Here is a 25,460-nt window from a genome sequence, read left to right as displayed (position 1 = left end):
ATCTGGCTTTTATAGTCATTCTCAGTGGAAGTGTTGAGTTTCTACAAGCTACTTCATCATAGCCCCAAGTGGCAGGAAGCTAAGTGAAAATATAAAATATAAAATAGATTTATAATTTTATAATTACATAAAATTGAATGTTATCATCAATAAAGACCAGAAGGTGAATGTACAACTTAAAACATGTATTTAATTTTGGAATAGAATCTAAGACAATATTTGCTTTGGATTCTGTCGCATCTGCAATTAGGTAAAAAAAATATTTTTAGAAGAGGGATGGTGAGAGCTTCATTGATAGATGAAGATGCCCACTTTTTTCAGGTCCTAGTAAGGGGACCCTGATGACTCTGGGAAATAAAAATACTGAGGTTAAGAGTCTGCTGCAACATTATAGGGGTATTGATACAGAATAATAGCCAATAATAAAAACCTAGCATATATGGAATATTTACTATAGCCAGACATTCTGTTCATTTGATTATTACAACATACTTATGAGACCTCATCCTTACCATTAGCCCCATTTTTTAGAAGGGAGACTGAGTCACTGAGAAGTTAGGTAACTTTTAGGGAACACAGCTGCTGAATGGCAGAGCTTATATTAAAACCCGGGTTCTCTGGCTTTAAAGCCTGAGCTCCTCACCAGCACATTTAACTAATTTGGTAAAGAAAGTGACTTTAGATCAGATAAAGGTACTTGAAATGCAGGAGGTGTCATGCTAGAGGACAATTTGGTCCAGTCCCCATGTCCTGGGGCAAACGAAGCAGATGGCCTCAGAACAGCCTGTTTTCAAATCAGTCCGTTCACTGCAGTTTCTGAGTGGGCTGGATCCCTGCCTCCCAGAGAGAGACAGTAGAATGTGGCCATGAAGATCATCGACACGAGGGTCTAGCAACACGATGGTTTAGATAAAGTGCTTAAAACAGTGCCTGGCACATCGTATGTGCTCAATAAATGTTGTTATCATCATCATCATCAGAGGCCAGAACAAGTCACAAAACCTGTAACTGTCCTCTGGGCTTGAAGCCTTAGGATTCTTCTCCATTCCCGAAGGATAGCCCTAAAGTGATGTGATTTATGGTACTCCATTCTTTCCTTAGCGTGTGCCTCATGCTGTGCTGGGCTGTGGAGTCACCACTGTCAATAGGACAAGTAAATCGATAATTACAATAAAGTGTTATAAATGCTGTATCAGACACAAGTGCATGGTATCCTGGGAAACCAGAGGAGGGGTTCTCACCCCATGCAGTTGTGGGGGCTCTGTGATGGCTTTCGGGCATGGGAACAGGTGAACAACTCATTCATCTACTTATCAGTTCATTCCTCAAATTTATTGACCACCTACTATGTGCTAGAGATTGTACTCCTAGGACTAGGAATATGAAAGTGGACACCAAGAAACAGACCCTGCTCCCTTGAAGCTTTTGATCTTGCAGGAAGTCAGGGAATTTAATGACATTTAATCATTTATTGAACATCTACAAAATACATATAAGATAGTGTCTGTCATAGGCACTTAATTGGACAGAATAATAATAATGGCTAAGAGTTGTTCAGTGCATAGTAGGTTGCAGTCATTATAATATGTGTAATAGCGTGCATTATAGCTCCTAGACCCTCTCAACAACCCTATTAGGTAGCACATTGCCATTCTCATATTATAAACGAGGAAACCAAGGCTCAGAGAGGTTAAGTAACTTTCCAAGGTTACACAGCTAGAACGAGGTATCACTTTGACTCAAGCCCAGGTCTGTCTGATCTTGAGGCCAAGCTCTTAGCCACTGTCCAAGGCTTCTTCCAGAAATATTAGAAAGTCAGAGTTCCTTCCCTCCAGGAGCTCTATGAAATATAATAGAACAAGTACCACAAATAAACATATCCCTAATGTATTCCATGCTACTGAATGTAAGAAAGGAACAAATCCTGGGAGGAGCACGTGAAGTCAGGAAAGGCGTCGGGGAAGAGGTGGCATTAGGGATCTGGAAAGATGAATGGGCTTTCCTCAAAGAGCCAAAGAAGGGAACCCTCTGGGCATAGGATAGTACACACTCTGACTTCTAGGGGCACTCAGAGCTCCCCCACTCCAGGGCTGGTTTGAGGATGGGGTCACGGCTAAGGACCTGGATGATGCTATTGGTTCATGAGCATTAGCTAGAGCTTGGGTGGGGCTTTCAGAGATGGGGAAGGAGCTTACTAACTTCATCATCATGTCACACCCTTACATATTCTCTCTTGGATTTCTATTTGAGGCTTACGCTGGCTTCAGACTTCTCAGAGCTCCATATGGTATAAGAGGGGCCTGAGCTAGTGTCTGGTATGGGACACGCTACTCTCTCTGAATTTCTATGAAATCAAACAGGACTAGGGGAAAGGGAGCAAAAGGATCCTATCCAACTTCTACTGATACTAATGTGTGTCCAGAGTTGAGAACTCTGGTCTAGCCCAACTCACCAGGGCTAGTGGTTCTACTTGCGATTCGGGATAAAGTTCTGCCTGGCTTATCCACTCTACATATATCTCTTGGGCAGTAGCTGGAGACACAGTCCTGGACACTAGGTCTTGTCTGTCTCCTCCTATGGAGGCAGGAGCTTGCAGGGAGCAACAAGCAGCCAAGTATGACTGGAGTTTGGGACACACGTCAGCAGGCAGTGGCAGGGAAGCCTAGAAGTTATGGTCGAGACAGAAGAGGGCGTTGAATTGCAGCGACTGTGGCCAAGCTTCACGGAGCCAATTACCGCGGTGGACACATTCTGGAGGGGTTGTAGGCATCTTTGAGCCCTGCTCCAGGATCTCAGCAAGGGTGTTATTATCATTGGCAGGGTGCCCAATTCACCTTGTTGCTCTCTTATGAGCTGATTGCAATTTGGATCAAGCTTAACCATCTCTCTCCCTCTTTTTTGCTTTTTTATTTATTGAGGTGAAATTCACATAACACAGAGGTGACTGTTTTAGAGTGAACAATTCAGTGGCTTTTAGTACATTCACAATGTTGTGCAATCACCGCTCTGTCTAGTTTCAAAACATTTTCATTGCTCCAAAATAAAACCTCATATCCATGAAGCAGTTACACCCTATTCCTGCCTCCCTGTGGTCCCCGGCAACCATCAGTCTGCTTTCCTGAACCCTCTCTTTTTAAGACTGTTTAAAAATGGAACTATTCAGAAGCTCAAATACATTTTACTGTAAAGAAGTATCTATACAGTGCTCCATCATCTTGGTCAGGGATAGTTGTCAAAACATCAAGATTCTTCTATACCAGTTGGCAAATAATCAATACCCTGTTGCCCACTGCCTTCCTAATCTCATCAGTCTCTTCTCGAAGAGCCCTCAGACGTGATCTGGCAGTGAAAAGGTTCATGTTTTGTCCAGTGGGAGCCTTCCTATCTCCAGGGCTTTGGCTGTGTCCATTCTGATGGGCAAACTGCTTGCTGTGCCTTTGGGCTCTCAGCCCTGTGGTGAAGTTAGGATTAGAATTCTTTTAGCTACAAGAGCCTCTCCTAATCTAAAGACAGCATCCTGTCTTGGGTCCCACCTGCCTGAAACATTTTTACCATTTTTAAAATGTCTTAGTCTAAAGTTCAGTATGTTCCCCTCAATCATGTTTTTTACACCCTGATGAATGATGTACTGACTTTACCTAAAAGTGCCCGATAGACCTTCTGAGATGGAAAGATGATATTTGGGGAATAAATATGTTGATCTTTCCCTGAAGGAGTCCAAGACATCTGATGGTGGCTTTTTGCCACAGAAGAGACAGTAATGTGTCTGAGACAGACCCAGAAGCTGCTGCCACAGAATATATGACTGTAGTTATAGATTAAATAAGAGGTACACTCAGAGGGAAAAGAAAAATCTGACCCCAGTGGGCTTTCTGAGGCCATGGGATGTCATGGTTGAGTGCTGTCTTTGGAGCCAGACAGCCTGGGTTCAAATCCTGCTCTACCATCATAAGCTGTGTGGCCTTGGATAAGTCATTCAACCTCCTCAGTCATTCAGGCTCTCAGTTTCTGCATCAGAAAAATGGGGACAACAGTAATACTCCCATCATATGGTTCTTGTAAGGGTTGAATGAGATAATACATGTACAGCACTTAGAACAGTGCTTGGCTCATAGTAAGAGCTCAGTCACCATTAACTGTTATCATTTAATCTTTTTTCTTATCATATTTTGGAATAAATAATTTTTGGCTTTCTAAATAAGAACAAAAAGAACATGTATTTAAAATCAGTAGGCAATGATGAGTCACAAAGGATGTTTTGAGAGTAGGAATGACATGGTAAGATCTGTGCTCTGGGAAGACTAATCTGTCTATAGCTCATAGGCTGACCTGGAAGGAAGAGAGGGTGAGGGGGTGGGAGGATCTGTCAGGAGGCTGACACAATGGTCTAATCTGCTCTGTACAGCGTATACAGTGGCAGCCACTAGCCACAAGTGGCCATTTAAATTTAAATTAATTAAAATTAAATAAAATGAAAAGCTCAGTTCTTCCAACATGTTAGCCACCTTTCAAGTACTAAACAGCTCTATGTGGCTAGTGGCTACTCTGTTGGACAGCAAACATATCCATTGTTACAGAAAGTTCTATCAGACTGCACTGGCCAGAAGCAGTTGTTCTCCTCCCTGAGTATGCATCAGGGTAACCTGGAAGATGTGTTAACAAACAGATTGCTGGGCTCCATCTTTGATTCAGGAGGTCTGGGTGGGGTCTTGGGGAGAATTCACATTTGTAACAAGTCCCAGGTGATGGCCATGCTGCTGGTCTGGGGACCACACTTTGAGAACCACTTCTCAGTCCATGCTGTGAGGGGAAGCAGAGTTGTTTTGAGCATGCTGAAAATGGTGCATGTCTTATTTCTCGATTCCAACTAATAAGCCCTTTTGGGATTTGGACTCAGTCTCTTTCCAGGATTGGCAGTCTGGGGACACTCCTGGGGATGTCTCTCAGGAGGGATGTGCATAGGAATTTTGGCTTTTCTGGCTGAAGGAGGTGGAAGGTGGAGCTAATTCAGAGCGTGAAAAGCAGAGAAACCAATCATGGAGCACTAGAGGGATTCTCTGCTTCTTTGTCTACTCTCCCTGTCATCCCAGAGCTCGGCTTTTGAGGTCTGATGGAAAGGAAGGAGGAGACAGAAGCTTTCTGGATGGAAAAGTCAAGAATTTGCTGCCTTTCTTCCTCAGTCATACCATGACAACTTTCTCCCTGAGGCAGTGGATGACTCATGTCTAGCTGCATGGTCTCGGGGGAAGGGCCTCTGGGTACAAGTGACAGAATTCAGTGAAGTGTGAAGTGGGAGAAACGCCTTAAAACCTCAGCATCTTTGCCTGCCACAAGTGTGCCTTTAACTCCTTGTTTGAGCTGCAGAAAGAAACATCACAGGGCTTGCTCTCAGTGAGCCTGAGTCCAGCGTCGCTGATGGGCATGCTGTCCTCTGTCTGAGCTGAGTTTGGAATATCAGGCAGGTGCATAGGGTGGGGCTGTGCTAGAACTCTCCCTATCTCACCCATGCACCCCTTTTATAGATAGATGGTCACTGAATTTGCATCAGCTTCCGAGTGCACTTAGACATTCTTCCAGAAGAGTCCAGCAATACTTCTGTACCAACTAGCTGAGACCCTCCTGAGGTGGCTCTCCCCGCTGTCTCAGCTGCTCTCCTGGAATTCTCCCTGGACCTTCCCACAGCCCAGCAACTAAAGCTAACAGCTGGGCATATCAAGGGGTCTGCAGGACCCCGTTCTAGTGCTGAGGAGGGCATCGGTACTGGTTAGCTGGTGCTTAGGCTATGTGTGTGTGTGCACACACGTATGTACAGTGTATAGTGCTGAAGAATGAGGGGAGGTGAAGAAGATTCGTAGGTGCTGCAGTGGCCTTGAAATATGGATAAAATTGGTAAAATTATAATATAAAGAAAGCGAGAAGGATACCAGTTTCCTTCAGGCTACTTAAGACCCATCCATCACTTTAAATATCCGTCTACTCAACCCATCCATCTATCCGTCCATTCATCCACCCATCCATCCATCCATCCATCCATCTATTTACCCATCCATCTATCTGTTTATCCATCCATCCACCCATCCATTCATCCATCCCATCAATCTATCCATCCATCCATTTAGAATAAATGAGTCCTGCAGGAAAATTCTCCCTCTTTCAGTGCTTCCATGCCATTGAGGATGTTTGACAGTACGTAGAGGGAAGTCATTCCTCTGTTGGGACTTCTCCTGGCAGATGTTTTCTTTCCCCATTGCCCCTGAACAACAGTAGAAGAAACAGAAAACTTATCTTCAAATGACAGCCCTTTCCTCTGACTGCCTGGGGAACACAGTGTGAGAATATGGCTATCCGGTTTTTAAAAAAATCATTTGAATTCCACGATTCAGTGATGTGGTTAATGTAGATAGGGCTTTTCTATCAAAGCAGGGAGCTCATTGAAGAAATGAGAAAATATGTACTGTTTCTCCAGAGAAGGGAGGTAAGCCTGCCTTCCTCAGAGCTGGGGAGGCTTTTGTCTCAAGCCTCTGGAAATTAAACCCATCACTTAGCGATCTCACTGAGCAGATTGCGGGGCTTCTGGCCCTTGCTGCTTGGGCTGTGCACAGCCGCCGATGGACAGTTTTGATTGAATGTCCAAATTAAGCTGCCAAGTAGCGACTCTACAGCTCCAGGGACCCCACATTAGTATTTATGTCACATCTTTAGAAATAATCACATTGTGAAGCAGTACCCAGAGCCATGTCAGCAGCCCCTGCAGTGGAGGGGCCAAACACCACCTGCCTCCTGCTTCATGCTACATTTCCTCAGCACCCAGACGAGGGTGGGGCCCTGCGGGCACTCCTTCCTGGTTCCCATCCCGAGGATGTGAGTGAGGAGTTGGTAAGCCTCATCTGTCCTTCTTGCTTTCACTCAACTTGGGGCATGAGGTTGTCTCCAAACAAGAAGTAAAGCCAGCTCATTGGATGCCTTACTCTCAAACCATCTGTCCTAGGCATAAGGAAAGACCCTCCGGGCCAGCCTGAGGAAAGCAGATGTTCATGGGGGGAGCGTTTACTCCTGTTTTTCCAAGCTGGTCTGAAGAGTTCCTCCTCTATCTGCATCAAGTCCTGTGTGCTCTGCTGTGCATAAAGTGGCAGATGTCACATCCCCAGCAGTGACATTGCTCACACCATTGGGGGGTGCCAAGTATTAAGAGACTGGCATTGTGATACTTCACAGGGGACTAACCCATATCCTCCCTGTAGAGGGGCATGGTCTCCAGACTTGTGGAGAGTCGGAGTAGGCATAGAGCAGTCCTGGAAACTGCAGGACTCTGAATGACCAGGGAAACCTCTGCAGAAAGTAGTTGCACTGAACTGGGTTTAGTGGGTTATAAAATTGCCTAGATTCCCAAGTTTCTGGTTCCAAGGAGAACCCTGTTACTGAACACAGAAGTTGCATGATTTAAGACTCAGAACTTGAAAGAATCAGCTGAACTGAATCTTGGGGCATCCAAGTTGCATCCAATTCCAGTTGTTGAGAATAACGTGCACATGACTGGCCTCCCATTGCACGGTGAATTCTTTCTCTCAGATTTATAGTAATATTTTTTTCTAAATAAAAAAGTAATTTTTGCTCAACCAAGACCATACATTTAACGTCTTCTTCTTCCAAATTCCCACTGAAATGACTAAAAGACTAAAATTGGAAAAAATTGATCAGAGCTACAAACCAGGAAAATGGTGTCAATCACATGCCAGAAACTTTGAGGAATTTCTCTAAGACACGGTTCAGAAAATACTAGCTAATTTTGCATCTTCTTTTCCAACATCTAAAGCTCTTATGCTTTTCTATTATGTAATTGCATTGGTTGGTACTTCCAGAATGTGGTTAAATTGTAGTGTTCGTGGTGGGCATTCTTTTTATTTTTTATTTTTTATTTTTTAAAAATTTTATTTTGTCAATATACATTGTGGTTGATTATTGTTGCCCCTTACCAAAACCTCCCTCCCTCCTCCCTCTCCTCCCTCCCCCCCAACAATGTCCTTTCTGTTTGCTCATCGTATCAACTTCAAGTAATTGTGGTTGTTATATCTTCTTCCCCCCCCCCCGGTTTTGTGTGTGTGTGTGTGTGTGAATTTATATATTAATTTTTAGCTCCCACCAATAAGTGAGAACATGTGGTATTTCTCTTTCTGTGCCTGACTTGTTTCACTTAATATAATTCTCTCAAGGTCCATCCATGTTGTTGCAAATGGCAGTATTTCATTCGTTTTTATAGCTGAGTAGTATTCCATTGTGTAGATATACCACATTTTCCGTATCCACTCATCCGATGACGGACATTTGGGCTGGTTCCGACTCTTGGCTATTGTAAAGAGTGCTGCAGTGAACATTGGGGAACAGGTATACCTTCGACTTGATGATTTCCATTCCTCTGGGTATATTCCCAACAGTGGGATAGCTGGGTCATATGGTAGATCTATCTGCAATTGTTTGAGGAACCTCCATACCATTTTCCATAGAGGCTGCACCATTTTGCAGTCGTAGTGGGCATTCTTAATTTGATTGTGGCCTTAATAGATATGCCTCTAGAGTTTTACCAGTAAGTGTGATGAACGGTGTTGATATATTAATTGTCAAGAAAAGCATTCATCTCTTCCTATTTTCCCAAGTGTTAAAAGAAGGAATGGTTATTTAATTTTTGTCTGTTGCCTTTGTGTCATGTTTTTAGAGATAATTATATAGTTTTTTCTCCTTTGACCTAGTTTTATAGTGAACAATATTATTAAAAGATTTTCTAAAACTACAAAAGGTTTTTGTTTAGAGAGTATGTGACCAGATTTGAGTTTCTGAAAGGTCACTTTGGTGGGGGTGTGGAGGAAGAGCTCGGTAGAGTAGGATTAGAGTCAAGAAGCCAAATAGGAGGATCTTAATTTCACCTGGAGAGGAAACATGAGTGCCCAAGCAACAGCTATGTGAGTAGCTGCTGTTTACCAATCAGTCATCACCCACCAGGCGCAATACGAGGCTTCAAATACAACTTAGTAATCATAATAACCCTATGACAGTTACTATTGTTAAGTTGACAGCAGTACGGATAATGAGAAGGACTCAGGTACACAAAATGATAAAGAGGTAGAATGAACAGGACATAGTCATAGATTGCACCAAGGAGAGAAGACCAGGGTGATTTCCAGATTCTCACCTGGATAGTTGGGTGGATTGTAGAGCAATCACTAAGACTGGCATTGAAAGAGAAGAAGCAGGCATGCTGGTGGGCAAGAGCAGAGAGATAATGAACATTGCTAGGTGTGTTGAATTTGGTGTACTTATGGGACATCCAGTATAAGGTGTCCAGTAAACAGTCGTACATACCATTCCAGGGCTCAGTAAAGAGGTGTGGATGGGAGTTGTCAGTACTTAGGTAAGTCCAAATCATGGGGGTAGAGCCCCTGGGAAAATATGGAAATTAAAAAACAAACTTTTAAATAATCCATGGTTTGGTTCAAAGAGGAAGTCTGAAGGGGACTTAGAAAATATTTTGAACTAAAAAAAAAATGAGAATACAACACATCAAACTTTGTGGGATCCAGATAAAGAAGTGCTTAAAATGAAATTTATGTTGGTGAATTTTACCAAACACTAAAAGAATAAATAACACTAATTTTTCTAAAAAATAGAAGAGAAGGGAACACTTCCCAACTTATTTTATGAAGCTAGCATTATTACCCTGATATCCAAACCAGACAAAAACAGTACAAGAAAACTACAATTAAATATCTTTTATGAACATAAGTACAAAAATCTTCAGCAAAATATTAGCAAATCAAACTCAGTGATATATAAAAAGAATAATACACCCCAACCAAGTGAACTTTATTCTGAAAATGCAAGGCTGGTTCAGTAATCAAAATCAATCAATGTAATCCACCATATTAGTAATCTAAAGAAAAATAAGTCAATGAACACATCGATTGGTGCAGAAAAAGTATTTGACAAAATTCAATATCCATTCTTGATGAAAGTTCCTGCACACCAGAAATAGAAAAGAATTTCCTTGACCTAATAAAGGACTTATGCCAAAAAACCTACAACATACTTAATGGTGAAAGACTGTGTGCTTTTCCCCTCAGCTACAGAACAAAACAAGAATGCCCAACCTCACCACTCCTATTTAACGTTATACCAGCCAGTGCAATAAGACAGTAAAAATAAATAAAAGGCAGACTGGAAAGGAAAAAATAAAACTGTCCCAGTGTGCAGAAAACGTGATTGTCTTATGTAGAAAATCCACAGGAATCTACCAAAAAATTCCTAGAACTAATATGTGAATTTAGCTAGGTTATAGGATACAAGGTCAATGCACGAAAATCAATTTAATTTCTGTACATTAACAATGAACAATTGAAAACAAAATTTTTTAAAAATATCATTTATAATATCTCCAAAACAAATTAAATATTTATGTATAAGTCTAACAATACATGTCTAAAATCTATTTTCTGAAGATTACAAAACACTGAAAGAAATCAAAGAATGTTCACGGATTGGATTACTCGGCTAGTAAAGATGCCAGTTCTTACAGATTGATGTATATACACAATGAAATTTCAGTCAAAATCCCAGTAGACTTTTTTTGTTGATGTGGACAAGGTGATTCTAAAATTTATATGGAAAGGCAAAGAAACTAGAATGACCAAAATAATTTTTTAAGATAAAGAATAAAGTTATCTTAAGACCTACTATGTAAAGCTTCAGTAGTCAAGGAATGTGGTGTTGGTGAAGGGATAGATATATAAGCCAGTGGAACAGAATAGAGAGTCCAGAAATAGACCCACACAAAAATGGCCTATTGATTTTTGACAAAAGTACAAAAACAATGAAATGGAAAAAGGATAGTTGTTCAGCAAATGATGTTGGGATAATTGGACATCCATATGCAAAAAAAATGAACCTTGACCTCCCCTTCACATCTTATACAAGAATTAACTCAAAATGAGTCATAGATCTCAATGTAAAATGTAAAGTTATAAAATTTTAAAAGACACAGGGGAAAATTTTTATGACCTGGAGTTAGACAAAGAGATCTTAGGCATGACACTAAAAACATGACTCATAAGAAAAATAATGATAAATTGGACTTCATTAAAATTTAAAAACTTTTGTTCTGCAAAAGACACTGTTATAGAATGAAAAGACAAATTAGAAACTGGAAAAAAATATTTGTAAATCACATATCCAACAAAGGACTTCTCAGACTCATTAGTAAAGAATGCTCAGACTCATTAGTGTGCAAATAAATGACCCACTAAAAACATAGGCTGAAAACTTGAACAAACACTTCACCAAAGATGACTTAAGGATGGCAAATACATTCATGAAAAGATGTTCAATATCATTAGAAATTAGGGAAATGCAAATTAAAACTACAATGAGATACCATTACACACCTGTTAGAATGGCTGAAATAATAATGATGATGGTAACAATAGTAATAATAATACTGTCAATATAGTGTGCTGGCAAGGATGCAGAACAGGAGAGCTCCCATTCATCACTGGTGGGAATGCAAAATGGTACGGCCACTCTGGAAAACAGTTTAGTGGTTTCTTTTAAAGTTAAACATACACTTACCATATGATTCAAAGATCCCACTCCTATGTTTTTACCTTAGGTAAATGAAAACCTATGAGTATATATAACAGCTCTGTTTGTAATCACCAAAGATTGGAGAACACTCAAATGTCTGTCTATAGGTGAATGGATGAATGAGCTGGGGTACATCCATACGATGGAATACTACTCAGCAACAAAAAGGAATTAACTATTCATACACACACAACTAGGATGACTCTTAAAGGCATTATTCTGAATGAGAGAAGCCAATCCCAGCAGGTTTCATAGTGTGTGATTCCATTTGTATCCCATCCTTGAAAAATAAAACTATAGGATGTGACGACAGAGGAGAAACATGAGGAATTTTTCTGGGGTGGTGGGAATGTCTCCATCCTGATTGTGTGGTGATTACATGAATCTACATGTGTTAAAATTCACAGGACTGGACACCAAAAGAAAAAGTCAATATTCCTGCATGCTAACTAAAAAAACTAAAATAAAATAAATGCTTTAGGCAGAAAATACACAGGTAAGAGGCACATACATACATGCACACACGTGTGTACACACACATGTGGGGAAGAGGAGATAAGGTAATAGTCTAAGCTGCAAATGGAGCTGGCTAAGAGGGAGGTGTAAGCAAGAAGGATGTCGTGTTATGACACTAAAATGTAACTTAAAACAATAAAGTGCACAGAAACAGTAATTAGAGGAATGCCTACTACTGTAAGTGTAATAAGTAATATGAAAACAAGCTTGAGTAGTGCTCCCAGATGGCAGAAGAAAGGGACAAAGAAATGAATATGATCATGAGAAAAATGATAGACATAGAGAACAGACAGAATTTATCCGTGGGCAAGTGGATGTCAGATATTCCTGGAGAAAAGACCAGAGCAAATGGAAAAGCACCTGTATTCAAAGTAGAGTTCAAGAGAAGCAAATAATAAATGGCATAAAAAGAATCTTTTAATTATGAGAGGTAAAATCTAAGAATAAAAAGTAGTCATGAACCTATGATTAAAATACATAAAGCAAAAACTACTGGAAATAAAAGGAGAATTTCGTAGAAACACCATAACAGAATGGTTTTAAAAACATACTTTGTCAGTCTTTAGCAGGTAAAACAGGTAAAAAAGATACGGATATGGGTAACTTAAATAATATAACTAAAGTGAATGTCCAATACCTCTATTTTGACCCCTAAACACTTCAGTAAGAGAATTACATTCTTTTCCAGTATCCACAAAATTGGTGACATTATTAGCTTGTGAGGGAAACCTTATTAAATTGCCCCCAGAAATTGCTCAGCCCATGATGAAAAGATAATAGAACTAGAAATTAATGACAAAACCATATAGTACAGAAGATCATCAGCCGAGCAAGATGAAGGTAGGAATCTGATGGGAGCCTTAAGAATTGAAATCCTGAAGTTGCTTCTGTAGGAAATGGGAAAGAGAGTTGACAAGGGACACCCAATAGGGTTGACAATCAGTGTGGATGGTCAAGCTGTGGCTGGAGACCAGGAGTGTGTAGTGGCATCCAGCCCCATGTATGGTGTTTTTCCCTAGTGTCACTCCCTAGGGAAGCATTGCTGATGGTTGGAGGTACACAGAGAGGATGTTGTTGAAGAGACAGGAAGGTAAAGACATTTAAAGTAAGCCCTGCTCGGAAGTGATTGAAAGGCTCTTCAATATGAGCAGAGTTTGGAAAGAAGAAATACCACAGCAGTGCACTGATGGACTCTGGAGAGAATTTGATGAGGTCAAAAAAAAAAAAAATGGTGAAAGAGAGCAGAGAAATAAAAGGACAAAAGATTATTGGGGAGTTCAGAGGAGATGTCATTTCAGGTGAAACTCTAAGTGGCTAGATTGGAATGGAGAGAAGGTTCTAGTAATGAGAAGCAGAAGATTTATCACATTCAGCTTCAGGTCATTTATCATTCTCATACTACCTCCTCCAAGATTCATTTGTATGAAAATCACATTGGAGGGATACTCGTTGAGCCCTGAAATTTATTTTGATCCTTATATAATTTGGTCTACATTATCTCAGAGGAGAAAGGAAATCAACATTTGTCAAGCCTCTGTGTGTGCTTTACATTCTACTTTAACTATAATCCTCTATAATTAGGGCAATCATGTAATTTATTTTTAAAACTTGGACTCTTGAGAATGAAAGGACAACAGAGGTAAACTGTGAGGCTGTCCTGGGCAAATTGGGACGTGTGGTCATCCTAGCTATTTCCCGACAGCCCATTTGAGTAGTCTAGTTTTATCAGCATTTTGGAGGCAGGGAAACTGAGACTTAGAGAAGTCTTTTCACTAAGATCACCCATTTAGTGAGAGTTAAGGCAGAGGTGGGATTCAAACCTGTGTCTGTCTGACTCCCAAGTCCAGCCATTGCTAATTTCATTCCTGATCCACCTGCACTAGCTGCCCACCATCCTCTCCCTTGCTGTGGCTTGACAGGCTCTCTTCTCGACAGACACCATGACGGTCCCAGCTGGAAACCTGTCTCAACACAGATAATTAGATGTATGATAACTGTACCTCTGCCAGCAGTGATGGGAAGCCAGCTGTTCTAGGTGCCTTTGGGGACATGACGAGCTCAGGATAACTTGGATGCTGGTTGTGGGCTGCCCAAAGATCCCATGTTTGCTTGCTTTGTAATCAGAGCCCATTAGGGGAGGCTGTCTGGGATGGCCAGTTAAGGGGACTGGGAAGGGGATTCTGACGGACTATAGGTCTCACAGAAGCCACAGCATCAGAGACCTTGGGGTTAGAAACCCCAGGGGTTAGAAGTAATAAGTAAACAGGAATCAGGGACACAAATCTAGATTGTAGAGCAAAGGTTAAAAAAGACACTTCCAACTTAAGAAGGCATGGCAGGGTGTTGGAGTTAACCAGGTAGACTGTCAGCCACAAGGAGGCGACTGTAATAGAAAGAGAGGGGCAGGGCAGGACAGCAGAAATGGGTTGATGGCTCTGAAGTCTGTCACGCATTTGTCTGATCCTAGGGTATGTGCTGAGGGTGTCCAGCTGATCTCAATGGCATCAGCTTGGATCTCTGTATTCACCATGAAGCTCATTTTCTGGGTTCTATGATTCAAACCGTAAGTTTACAAGCATCACTCTGCAAATCTAGTTGCTTTATAAAGTCTTTGGGGGGAACAGAATGGGGACCCTAACGGTCAGGACAATGGATTCTTGGAGGCTGTCCATGCACAACTGAATTTTTTAAATTAAGTTTTGATAACACAATTAAACAATTAATACAAGAATGCATTCTCATTGTAAGAAATTTAGAATGTGACAGATAAAGCTAAGGTCCTTTTGCCCACAACCCCCAAACCATCCTCTGATGTGACTGTTATTTTAAATCAATTCTTGGTTTACCTACCAGACTCTTTTCTACATATTTACATTAATATATGACCTTGTAGGAAATGTATTTTATTATACTTTTCTTTTGAAGATTTGGAGGGTCTTTTTTTTTTAACTTTAAAATTTTGCCATATCTCAGAATTACAGAAAAGTGGCAAGAATAGTCCAAGGACTTTCTGTATACTCTTTACCTGATTTGCTAATTGTTTATATTTTGCCCCATTTGGTTTACCATTCTCTCTATTAAATATTTTTTGATATGTGCATATTTTTTTCTGAGACACCTGAGAGTAAATTGGAGTCATGGTTCCCATATACCCCTAAATACTTCAGTGTGTGTTTCCCAAGAACAAAGACATTCTCTTATGTATGCACAGGACAATTATCCAAATGAGGGAATGTGACATTGACCCAATGCCACATCCAATCTAATAGTGCAGATCCAGATTTTGTTAATGGAGCCACTAATGTCTTCATATCTTTTTCTTAAACAAAGAGGCATAGATTATTTACTGAGCAATCAGGTTATTTCCTACCTTTGTTATTGCAAACATCCTCAAACTGAATGTTAGCATGTTGTTTTAAATTATTGTTCTGAGGACACATAGTAAGGACCAAGGGAGGACTTATGATGTTGAGAAGAGTTCCTTCAAAAGGATTTAATAAAGAGATTCTCCACAATGTGGGATTGAGGCGTTAAAGCAGCACAATTATTCAGAGTTTTCCAACATAATTGTACCTTCTTGGGAAGAAAAAAATTTGGAAAGTTCTTGGTGAAGAACAACTCTTAGGAAAACAGTTAACACTCATGCATTTTTTTTATGGATTCAGCGCTGTCTTAGGTAACTTTCACCAGAATGCAGCAGTCTCACTTGCTCTGAAGACCCTTTGATGGAAAGAGCCAGACCTTACTCCCACCACCTCCCCCAGCTTCACACCTAAGGCGAGCACTGTTCTCTGCACCAGGACACTCTTCTGTGTACCTTTAGCAAAATTCCACCAGGGGGGAATGTTGCTATTTCTGCTTTGTGTGGAGCATTTTGCACCATCTGGGCTGGCTGGATTTCAACAAAGATAGTAAAGAAACATTTATCAAGAAAAATCAAAGTTGGTCTCGCCAAGTATGATCTAGAGAGATTTGCTTCCTCTGTACGTATGTGGCTCTCTTGCTGCTGGGAAACATGACGTGATTTTGAAAAGCTTCAGGGGGGACAGGCCTTTGGATCTTAGCCTGCAGCTACTGTCAACTGCTCATGACACAATGGTTTTAGCAGCCAAAGCTCTTGGAGATGAGAATGCCAGCAGTCCTGGAATCAATTCCATTCCGTTCCTTTCCATTGATTTTTTTGGCCCCTTTGGTAGAGGATAGACTCAAAGGGACAGAAGTAGAAGAAAGGTCTTATAAGAGCAAGGGGAGAGGTTGAGTCATGCCTCAATCAGAAATGTTTGATTCGGGGGGTGCGGAAAGCGTATGACCAGGGAAAGGTCATTCTTAAACCATCAGTCTCGAGATTGACAGCTTTAGAATACAACACACTCTGGTCATGCAAAGAGCACTCTGAAAGAACTGTGAAGTCCTAAACTTGATATAAGAGACTTTTTCCCAGTGATGATCCTTGTGGTGTCAGTTCATAAGACAGGGGTGGGGAAGTGGCCTTACCAGAGAGAAGAAAGAATTGTCTCCACTTGCATGTATGTTCCCAGTCAAGCAGACAGACAGATTTCTGGCACTTCAGAGTGTCTCAGAACACGTTTTTAGGCAACTCACTACATGATGATTGTGGAATTCCAAGATCCCAGCCTGGAAACTGGCACACACTATTTTCCTTGGGAGGCTTAAGAGAGAAGAGAAAGTAACAATTGGAGATGATATTCTATGGGGAAAATGCATGGGTGTCTTAAGAAATTACCGTGCTCTGGAACAACATAACTTAATGTGTGTCCTGTGGACTGGCGGCATCAGCATCACGCAGGAACTTGTTAGAAAAGCAAAGAAACAGGTCTCACTCCAGACTTACCGTATCACAATGTGTCTGTAGGGGTGAGTCCCAGGAATCTGTGTCTCACAAGCCCTCCAAGTGATTCTTATGCGTGCTCAGGTTTAGGAAGCACTCCTCTGGAAGGCTTCAAATGGAGAGGTCAGGTGCATTGTTCTCAAGAAAAAAACGCAAGTGATTCCATTTGATATTGGTTCATTCGGAAGTGGTTAAGTCTTCGTAATAGAAATGGACAAAAAGAAAGGGGGCACTGAATATGAATAATGATGAAATCACAGCAATATAGTTAACATTTGTTGAGTATTTTCTAGGTTTCAGGTTCTGTGCTACATGTTTATATTCTTTATCCAGTTTTACTCTTATAACAATTCATTTGATTGATCAAGAAACTGAGGTTCAAATACATGAAATTACTGCTAGGTAAGATGCAAACCTTGGCATCTTGTAGCCCTGTATCCACAATACAATATAGCTTGGCTACTGTCTCATTAAAAGTCAACTCTGCTTTTAATAAATTAGTTTTTATATACTCCTTGGAGACAGGCTCAACATCTTATGTTGTCCCCTGCATCCTCAGTGTTTAGCAAAATGCTTAGTGCATAGTAGGGACCTGCTTGTTGAACTTAACTGAATCTAGTCCAAAGAGGAAAAATTCTTGCTTTGAGTATAAGAATGAGATGCAACTTGCAAGCTGAAGTGGAGGATGAATTCAACCTGTGGATAAATGGAAGAAAGTGGCATATTGCTGGCGTGCAGGAAAATGTCAGTGCAGAATAAGTTATAAATCGCATCCTGGTAGCTCATCCAGTTCTTTTCTCATGTCATTTATTCAGCCCCTTCCCCTTACTAGCTGTATGATTTTAGGCAAGTCAGTCTTATTTATTTATTTATTTTTTAGCAATGGTCAGCTGCTTGGGTGTAGGAAAACAAAGGACGGATATTTGAATTTAACTATGGCTGGGGTTTTTGTCATATGAGTGAAATGGAAAGAAAGGGACAAGGGAGTTGAGGGTGTTTTCAAGGGAGCAGTTACATTGCACTATGAAATCTAAGCTGGAGTGAGTGGAGTAAAGACCAGAGGGAATGAGGAGAGAGAGAGAATGTATTGGGGATAGTGGACTGGTCAGTGGGGGAAGACTTGGTGCAGAGGGGTGATAGATTTAATGAACTGGAAAAATTAGGAAGTGGCATAAAATGGTGGGGTGCATGACACTGAGTTGGAGAAAGTGGTGTAATTTCAGGGTGTGAGCATAGGAGGAGATGGCTGATTGAGAGGCAGTGGGGGTTTCAGGAAGTCAGGGGGTGCTTTGCCCCCTGCTTTCCAACATTCTTTCTTCTAATCTGTTTTTCTTGTCATCTTGAACCCGTAGAGCTCCTGTGTTTATTGTCTTATGCACTTGTGGGACACTTATAAAAAGTGTTGAATAATGGCTGTGGCTGTGGGTATCTTTGTCCTATTCCTGTCTTTAGTGGGATTGCATTTATCATGACCTGTGGCACTATTATTTCAGATAGCCATTATCCTATTAAGAAAATTCCCTGCTATTTCTTTCTCAATTAACTGCAGTGATCTCATGGTTTTCTCCTTTGACCTATAAATATGATGAATATATTAATAGTAGATTTCCTGAGGTTGAACCATCTTTGCATTCCTGGTAGAAGTCATTACACATATGCTTTCTAGTAGATAGTTTGATTCAATTTGCATTTCGTTATTACCTTGGATTTTTCTATCATACATAAGATGGTTGGCACTGAAACCTGAAGATCTATACAATTCTTATTTTCTATCTGGTTTCTTTCCCTTGCTTACCTACATTACTGGCTTTTGAACTGACTCCTAATTAACTTCTTCTTGTTTCTCCAGGCTGATATTTTATTCCACCTTATCCTTTATACGGCTGGTGGCATCTTCAGTCTGATCCCTGCTTCCTTTCCTTCTTGAAGTGTTCTTACCGCCTCCTTTACCGGGGGGTTCTTAATTGAGGGTGGAGCAAGTAACTGTAATGCTGCCAAAATTTTTCCAGCCTTCTTTCCACGGGCTGTGCAGGTGCTGGTAAAGGGGTGATACGTGGATGATAGGCATGCTTTGATTTAAAGGACAGCTCTTTCTTTCTCTTTTTGTTTGTTCTTTTCGAATTAAGGTAAATTTCGCCTAATATACAATTATCCGTTAACCATTTTAAAGTGTACAATCAGTGGCATTTAGTACATTTATAGTGGGGTACAACTACCATCTCTATCTAGTCCCAAGAAATTTTTTTTCATCACTCCTAAAGGAAACCTGTAATCATGGAGCAGTAATTCCACATCTTCCCTTACCCTCAGCTCCTAAAAACTACTAGGTTGCTTTTTGTCCCTCTGGATTTACCTGTTCTAGATGTTTTATATAAATGGAATTATACAATATGTGACCTTTTGTGTCTGGGCACACAAACGTTTATTAGCAGCACTATTTACAATAGCCAAAAAATGGAAACAATTCAAATGTTGATCAAATGATGAATGGATAAGCAAAACACATATATCTATACAATGGAGTATTATTCAGCCGTAAAAAGGAATGAAGTACTTGTACATGCTATAATGTGGTAAGCCTTGAAAAAATTGTGCTAAACGAAAGAAGATAGTCATTCTTGCGGACTTTGTGAAAAGCCAGCTTAGAAATTTTACAGTTAATCTTAGGGGTGGGTGGGAAGTATAGTCTGAGAGTCAGAAATGTACATCTTATCTTCCCAGCAAATGCATGCGATGCCAAGGACCCTTCTGCAGGTTCTACAGCTGTTACTGGTTGGTGCTTAAACATTTGGGACACTGATATGCTGAAACTGCTTTTCCTTTCTTAGTAAGAGATGCTAAAAACCTTGTACCTATGGACCCCAATGGCTTGTCGGATCCCTACGTAAAACTGAAACTGATTCCCGATCCCAAAAGTGAGAGCAAGCAGAAGACTAAAACCATCAAGTGCTCCCTCAACCCCGAGTGGAACGAGACGTTTAGATTGTAAGTCACAACGAGTGCAGCACAGCAGGGTGGCAGAGGTTGGGTTATGGCCCCTCGAGATCGGTGGTTCCTCTCTTACCTGTTTCTTTCCTTCCCTCCCTTTTCTGCCATCTGCATTTTTGTATTATGAGCCAAGTAAACATTGAAACCTATTTTCTTAATAGAGTTGAGCATGTCTGTGATGTGGGGGAGTGGATGGGATACAAAATAGTGGGATGCATTGCTAGGCAAAGGCAAGTTGTGGGAGAAGCTACGGGTCTCAGCAAACAGTGGGACATAACCATAGGATGTGGTGACAATCTCTCTAAGGCTGAGTTTATGGATGCTGGGCCTGCCACCTGTTGGGAGATCCTCACCAGCCTCCCTTGAGGGTCTTCCTTGGCCAGGGCTCTTAAAATCTGGGGATCCCTTTTTTGATGTATCAAGACCAATAGGTGTTAATAATAATAGCCAGTATTTACTGAGCATATACCACGCGCAACAAGCACTGTGTTAAGTGTTCTAACTTAAATTGGTTCATTTCATTCTCATTTTACCAGTGGGACAAAGAATGTGCCCAAAGTCCCAAAGCAAATATGGGGTGGAGTGGAATTCAGCTCCAGGCAATCTGACGTCAGAGGCCATGCCTCTAACCACAGGCTAAAAGCTTGGTCCATTTCGGTCACCCCATCTCCTTTTCCCTCTCTCAGGGCAAAACTGGGGGCCATCTCAGCCTCAGTCAAGGGCATGCTCAGAACAGACAACTTCCCCAGAGAGACCCCAACAAGGCTTTTTTTGCCATACATTTTCTGTCCCATCCTTAACCCACATATGTGCAAATATACACACAGACACGCCCAATTCTGTATTTCTTATGTTCCTGTCAGTAGGATTTCCTGAACACCGTGAACCCTATTAAGACATAAGATGGCAAAAGTAGTTAGAATTGTTCCTGTCAGAGTCGGCCTCGGTCCCCTGCCTATTTAAACCACAGGCTGTCAAACAGGAAAAGCTCTCACTCCCTGGGGAGCTAGCCTAGGATGGAAACTGAATATGTTTCTCATAGCAGCTTGTAATCTTTAAAAATTTCTACCTCCGGGTCTTGTCCTCTTGTACATTTCATCTGCTTGAGAAATCACTACAATCTCCACTGACTTCTCTTTTTTCTCTTTGCAGTCAGCTGAAAGAATCGGACAAAGACAGAAGACTGTCAGTAGAAATTTGGGATTGGGATCTGACCAGCAGGAATGACTTCATGGGGTCTTTGTCATTTGGCATTTCTGAACTGCAGAAAGCTGGTGTCGATGGCTGGTAAGAAAGATTTTGCTTTGAAAGCTGCAGTGCAGCTTGGTCCATCAAACGTGGAATCAAATATGCTTTCCTTTGACCCCTAAAAGTGAAATACTAAAGAAGAGTCCCAAAATGATGGCTGGTAGATTAGATCTGCCTCACAGATATGTTTTATTTGGTTCTTGTACTTTAAAAAAAATGGTTGCCTGTATTTTAAAATCTGGAGCTAGAAGGCAACAATTGAGAACAGGTGAATAGTTAATGCTTCCTTTAGACAGGACATGGATTTTCTATTTGTTACTGTCCTTACAACTCCCTATTTTATTACATCTGCCCCACTTCACACAGTTATGTGATTTGACTGGCCACAAAGATACTGAGGAGTTGTTGTCATGGTGAGATACAGTGGTTCCCTTTTTCTGGAGTTTTTGCTTTGCTCCCTAGTATGGAAAAAAAAAAATCCTCATACGATATTACCAACAGAGAGGTTGGGTAAGCCCCCTTAGCCCTATTTCAGTTGTCTGAGTAAAGGAATCAGAAGAAATGGTCCAACGTGGCACTATCACTTTGGGAGAGGCGGTGATCAGGGCTGCTGTTATTTCTTTAAGATTAATTGTCTCATTTCGGAGGACTTTTTCAGTTACATGTGAAGAAAATAAAAATCAAACTGCCTTAGCAAGAAGGAGAATGTATGGCCAGGACCACACTTCCTTCCACGGCTCTCCTTACAGTTCCTTGTCTTGACTCTATTCTTATCTTAGGCTTTAACTCAGGTACATATTAGATGTCTACAGGTTCTAGTCACTAGAGAGACATCAAGGTATAAGCCAGACATGCCCTCGGGGTGCTTAGCTTATGGCAGTGGTGGGGATGGGGAGATAAACCTTGAACAAGAATTCACACAAATAAGTCAGTGACAGGATGAGATATGCAGAGATAGGAGCTAAGAGCAGTACCAAAAAAAAAGATGTGTTGAGGCACACTTCACAAATGGTTAACATAATTTTCATAAAATAATGAGCATTTTTTCAAAGTTTTCCTTAGCTCACTAATGAGGAAACCAGCAGTATGCATGGCTGATTCCACAGAAGGTTTGAGGAACTGGTATTTGTGCAGTCAGTACAGAAAGGAATGCTCAATAACTTTGCTAAGTTAAATATAAAACTGGCTGATAAACAGTGCAATAGAATCACAACCTTTGGGGTTATCTTATCTACTAGACTGAGGAAAGAGTTACCTCACCTCAGTTTTCTCAAAGTTAACATATCTTTGCAGACAAGGAAGGCCATCTGGGCCCGGCTTACTTGTGAATAATCAGTTAAACAGTAACACTACTGGGAGAAAGAAGATACCTCATTAGAAAAGCTCTAGCATGACATTCAAAGGTCACACAGTCATCTTTTTTGGTTTTTTGCCAAGTTTTGGATATTTTTTCTAGCATATGGGTGATATGATTTTGCTGGTCCCAGCATCATTCACCCACAGATGGGGTGCTGCTTCTCTTCAAGTCAAGTAAGGAGGTTAAAGAGAAAGAACGCATGATACCCAGGGGGTATAAGTGAGACAAGAGAGAATGTAATAATAATAAGAAGAAGAAGAAGAAGACGAAGAAGAAGAATAGCTACCACTTATGACTCTTAGATGCCAGGCACTGGGCATAACATTTCCAGGTGTCTCCCTGTCACACGATTGCACAGCACTGATGAGATATGCAGAAGAAATATCACTGCTTTATTTTCTACAGTGGACTCAGACTTTCCACGCATTTTTGTGACCTCATGGTGGCTGAGGAGAAGGTACCCACATGTGGTACCTTCTGGGTTTCACTGCTGCAGAGTGGCGGATCCTGCTTGGTCCCTGAACCATAGAGACCACTGGCCCCACCTAGCTCTGAGGCATCGTTCTGGTTTCATGCTGGAGTCCCAGGTCCTGGCCTGTTGCCTCCTATAGTGAAATCCCACCACACAGTGCCCTCTTTGTGTTCCCTCCACCCCCAGCCACTGCCAGGCCCTATCCCTCCTAGCACATTTGGAGTCTCCTTCAGGGAGAGCCTGGAGTGCTGCCTTAGAGTCCCCAGCTTCGCACCCCCCTACCCCCGCCCTGCTGCTGCTGTGCTGATACCGCCTTCCACGTGGGTAGGTCTCTAACCAGGGCTCCAACGGAGGAAGGGGCAAAGGCCCTCTGCTTCCACGCCATGTAACCCACCTCTCCCCAGCCTCCTCTCCCTTCTCCCTCCCGTGGTTCTCCAGGCCCCAGAGGGAAGGGCTTTCTCCCACATGGCCCACATCCTTTTTTCTGGGCTGGCATCTGTTCTGACTACTCTGCTGAAGCAGACAGCAGGGAGCAGGGAGGAGAAGATGGCTTAACAATGAGGGACAGTGTATCAGGAGTAAGCCCAAAATATTACTGCACTTACACTTAAATCATCGTTTAATTCTCCTACCTATTCTAGGTAGAGCATTATTCCAGGCGATCAGAGTATTTAAGCAACGTGTTAGGAGTACACAGCTCATAAGTGAGGGCGCTGGGGTTCGGATCCAGGTCTCTAATGGTGCCAGAGCCTAAGCATAATCAAATCCCGTCCTGCCTCCTAATGCAGGAATAGGCCAAGGCTGGGGGTAGACAGCTGGGTTTTGACCTTGGCTCTCCTAACTGGAGGAATGCTTTGTGACCTCAGGCAAGTCACTTCACCTCTCTGTGCTACAGCCTTCTCAGCAGGTATTACACCATTCTTCAGGTTGATTACAGTACCCCCTGCCCGCCCCGCTTAGGAGAGTTGCGAAGTGGCTAAAGTAATAGTTTGGAGGGAATTTTTGCATAACAGCCTTCTTCAGATTTTGCAGATAAAAGTTCTCTTTAGATTTAGGGCCAAGACATCTATGATGTTGTCTTAGATCTAAATGTACCAAATTTTAGACATTTGGATTCTTGCCCCTGGGATTCTTTTAACACTATGTGATCGTGGGTAAGTCACACACTCTTTCTGAGACTCAGTTTCCCCCTCTGGAAGGGGTGGGCTCCTCCAGCTATTCTGTTGTGTTGTGATTGAAGACCATGTGGCGGAAACACAGAAGAAGCTGTGAACGCTCACAGATGTGGGTGCCAGCCCCAGGCCCCTCGTCTGCCTCTTTGCCACTGGCTTTGTATCTGTTGTCAAAGCCTCTTCTTTGTTTCTAATTTCGTTTAAGCTATCTCTTTCCTTTCCCTTGATTTTTCAGAGGTCTGTTTCATTTATTTATTTCAAAGAATTAGTTCTGGGATTTGTGTATCAATTCTGTGTTTGTTTTTTCCCTTTCTGTAGGTTTATTTTGTGATCATCTTTGAATTTAAGTTGAACATTTTGCTAATTTATGTTTCTTCTTTTGCCTTACTCTGCTCTTTAAATGTTGCTAAATGTTCTGTGGACATTTCAATAAAAAGATTATATTTCCTGTTTGTAGGGTATACATTTTAATGTTAATTCCATCTTATTGTAAGGTACAAATATTTTATGCCTCCATGTTTTCTTTTTGTCTGCTTGAGCTAAATGTATAGTGCTTATTAAGGTTTTCCCAGTAAAATTGTTTTAAAAACAGTTTTTCATTCCTAATGGTTTTTGCCTTATATGTATGTGATAATATTATTAGCCATATAACTCTTCAAGGCATTGACATAAAGTTATCTTTGTTGCAGTTAATGCTTTTTTTCCTGTAATTTTACCTTGCTGCTGGCATTCATTCATTCATTCATTCATTTAATATACATAGCAAGCACCTCCTGTGCTGAGGAGACCCGAGTGAGCAAAACAGAAAAGAATGCTTGGTTTCATGAAGTTTTCTTTCTAGCTGGAGAAAAAAAAAATTTTTTTTTTTTAAAAGATGATCGGTAAGAGAATCTTAACCCTTGACTTGGTGTTGTCAGCACCAAACTCTCCCAAGTGAGCGAACCGGCCATCCCTATATAGGGATCCGAACCTGTGGCCTTGGTGTTATTAGCACCACACTTTCCCAAGTGAACCATGGGCCAGCCCTTTGGAGAAAAATCTTTAAAAAATCTTAAATGAAAAGAAATAAATAGTAAGTCATAATGTTTGAGGCTGATAAATGCTACAGAGAGAAGTAAACAAGAGATGGGGATAGGGATTGCAAGAGGGTGGTGGTATTTGGATTCTGTAGAATAGTCAGAAGAGGGCTCGCTGAAAAGGTGACATATGGCAAAGACCTGAAGGAGGCAA

At 41.3% G+C, this 25,460-nt stretch overlaps 1 protein-coding gene across 2 annotated transcripts in view; it reads left to right on the top strand.

Annotated features, from left to right (window-relative positions):
- PRKCB (protein kinase C beta) overlaps positions 1-25,460 on the top strand; it is a 329,464-nt gene that overhangs the window by 209,518 nt on the left and 94,486 nt on the right. For both annotated transcript variants that reach the window (XM_063099401.1, XM_063099400.1), the window contains exons 6-7: positions 19,822-19,978; positions 21,134-21,268. In XM_063099401.1, coding sequence (XP_062955471.1) covers positions 19,822-19,978; positions 21,134-21,268 — 292 coding nt within the window. The remainder of the gene's footprint in view (positions 1-19,821; positions 19,979-21,133; positions 21,269-25,460) is intronic.

The sequence above is a fragment of the Cynocephalus volans genome, chromosome 6 (genome assembly GCF_027409185.1).
Source record: "Cynocephalus volans isolate mCynVol1 chromosome 6, mCynVol1.pri, whole genome shotgun sequence".
Taxonomy (NCBI): domain Eukaryota; kingdom Metazoa; phylum Chordata; class Mammalia; order Dermoptera; family Cynocephalidae; genus Cynocephalus; species Cynocephalus volans.
The sequence above is the reverse complement of the archived record's forward strand: the minus strand, read 5'-3'. Positions and strand labels throughout refer to the sequence as shown.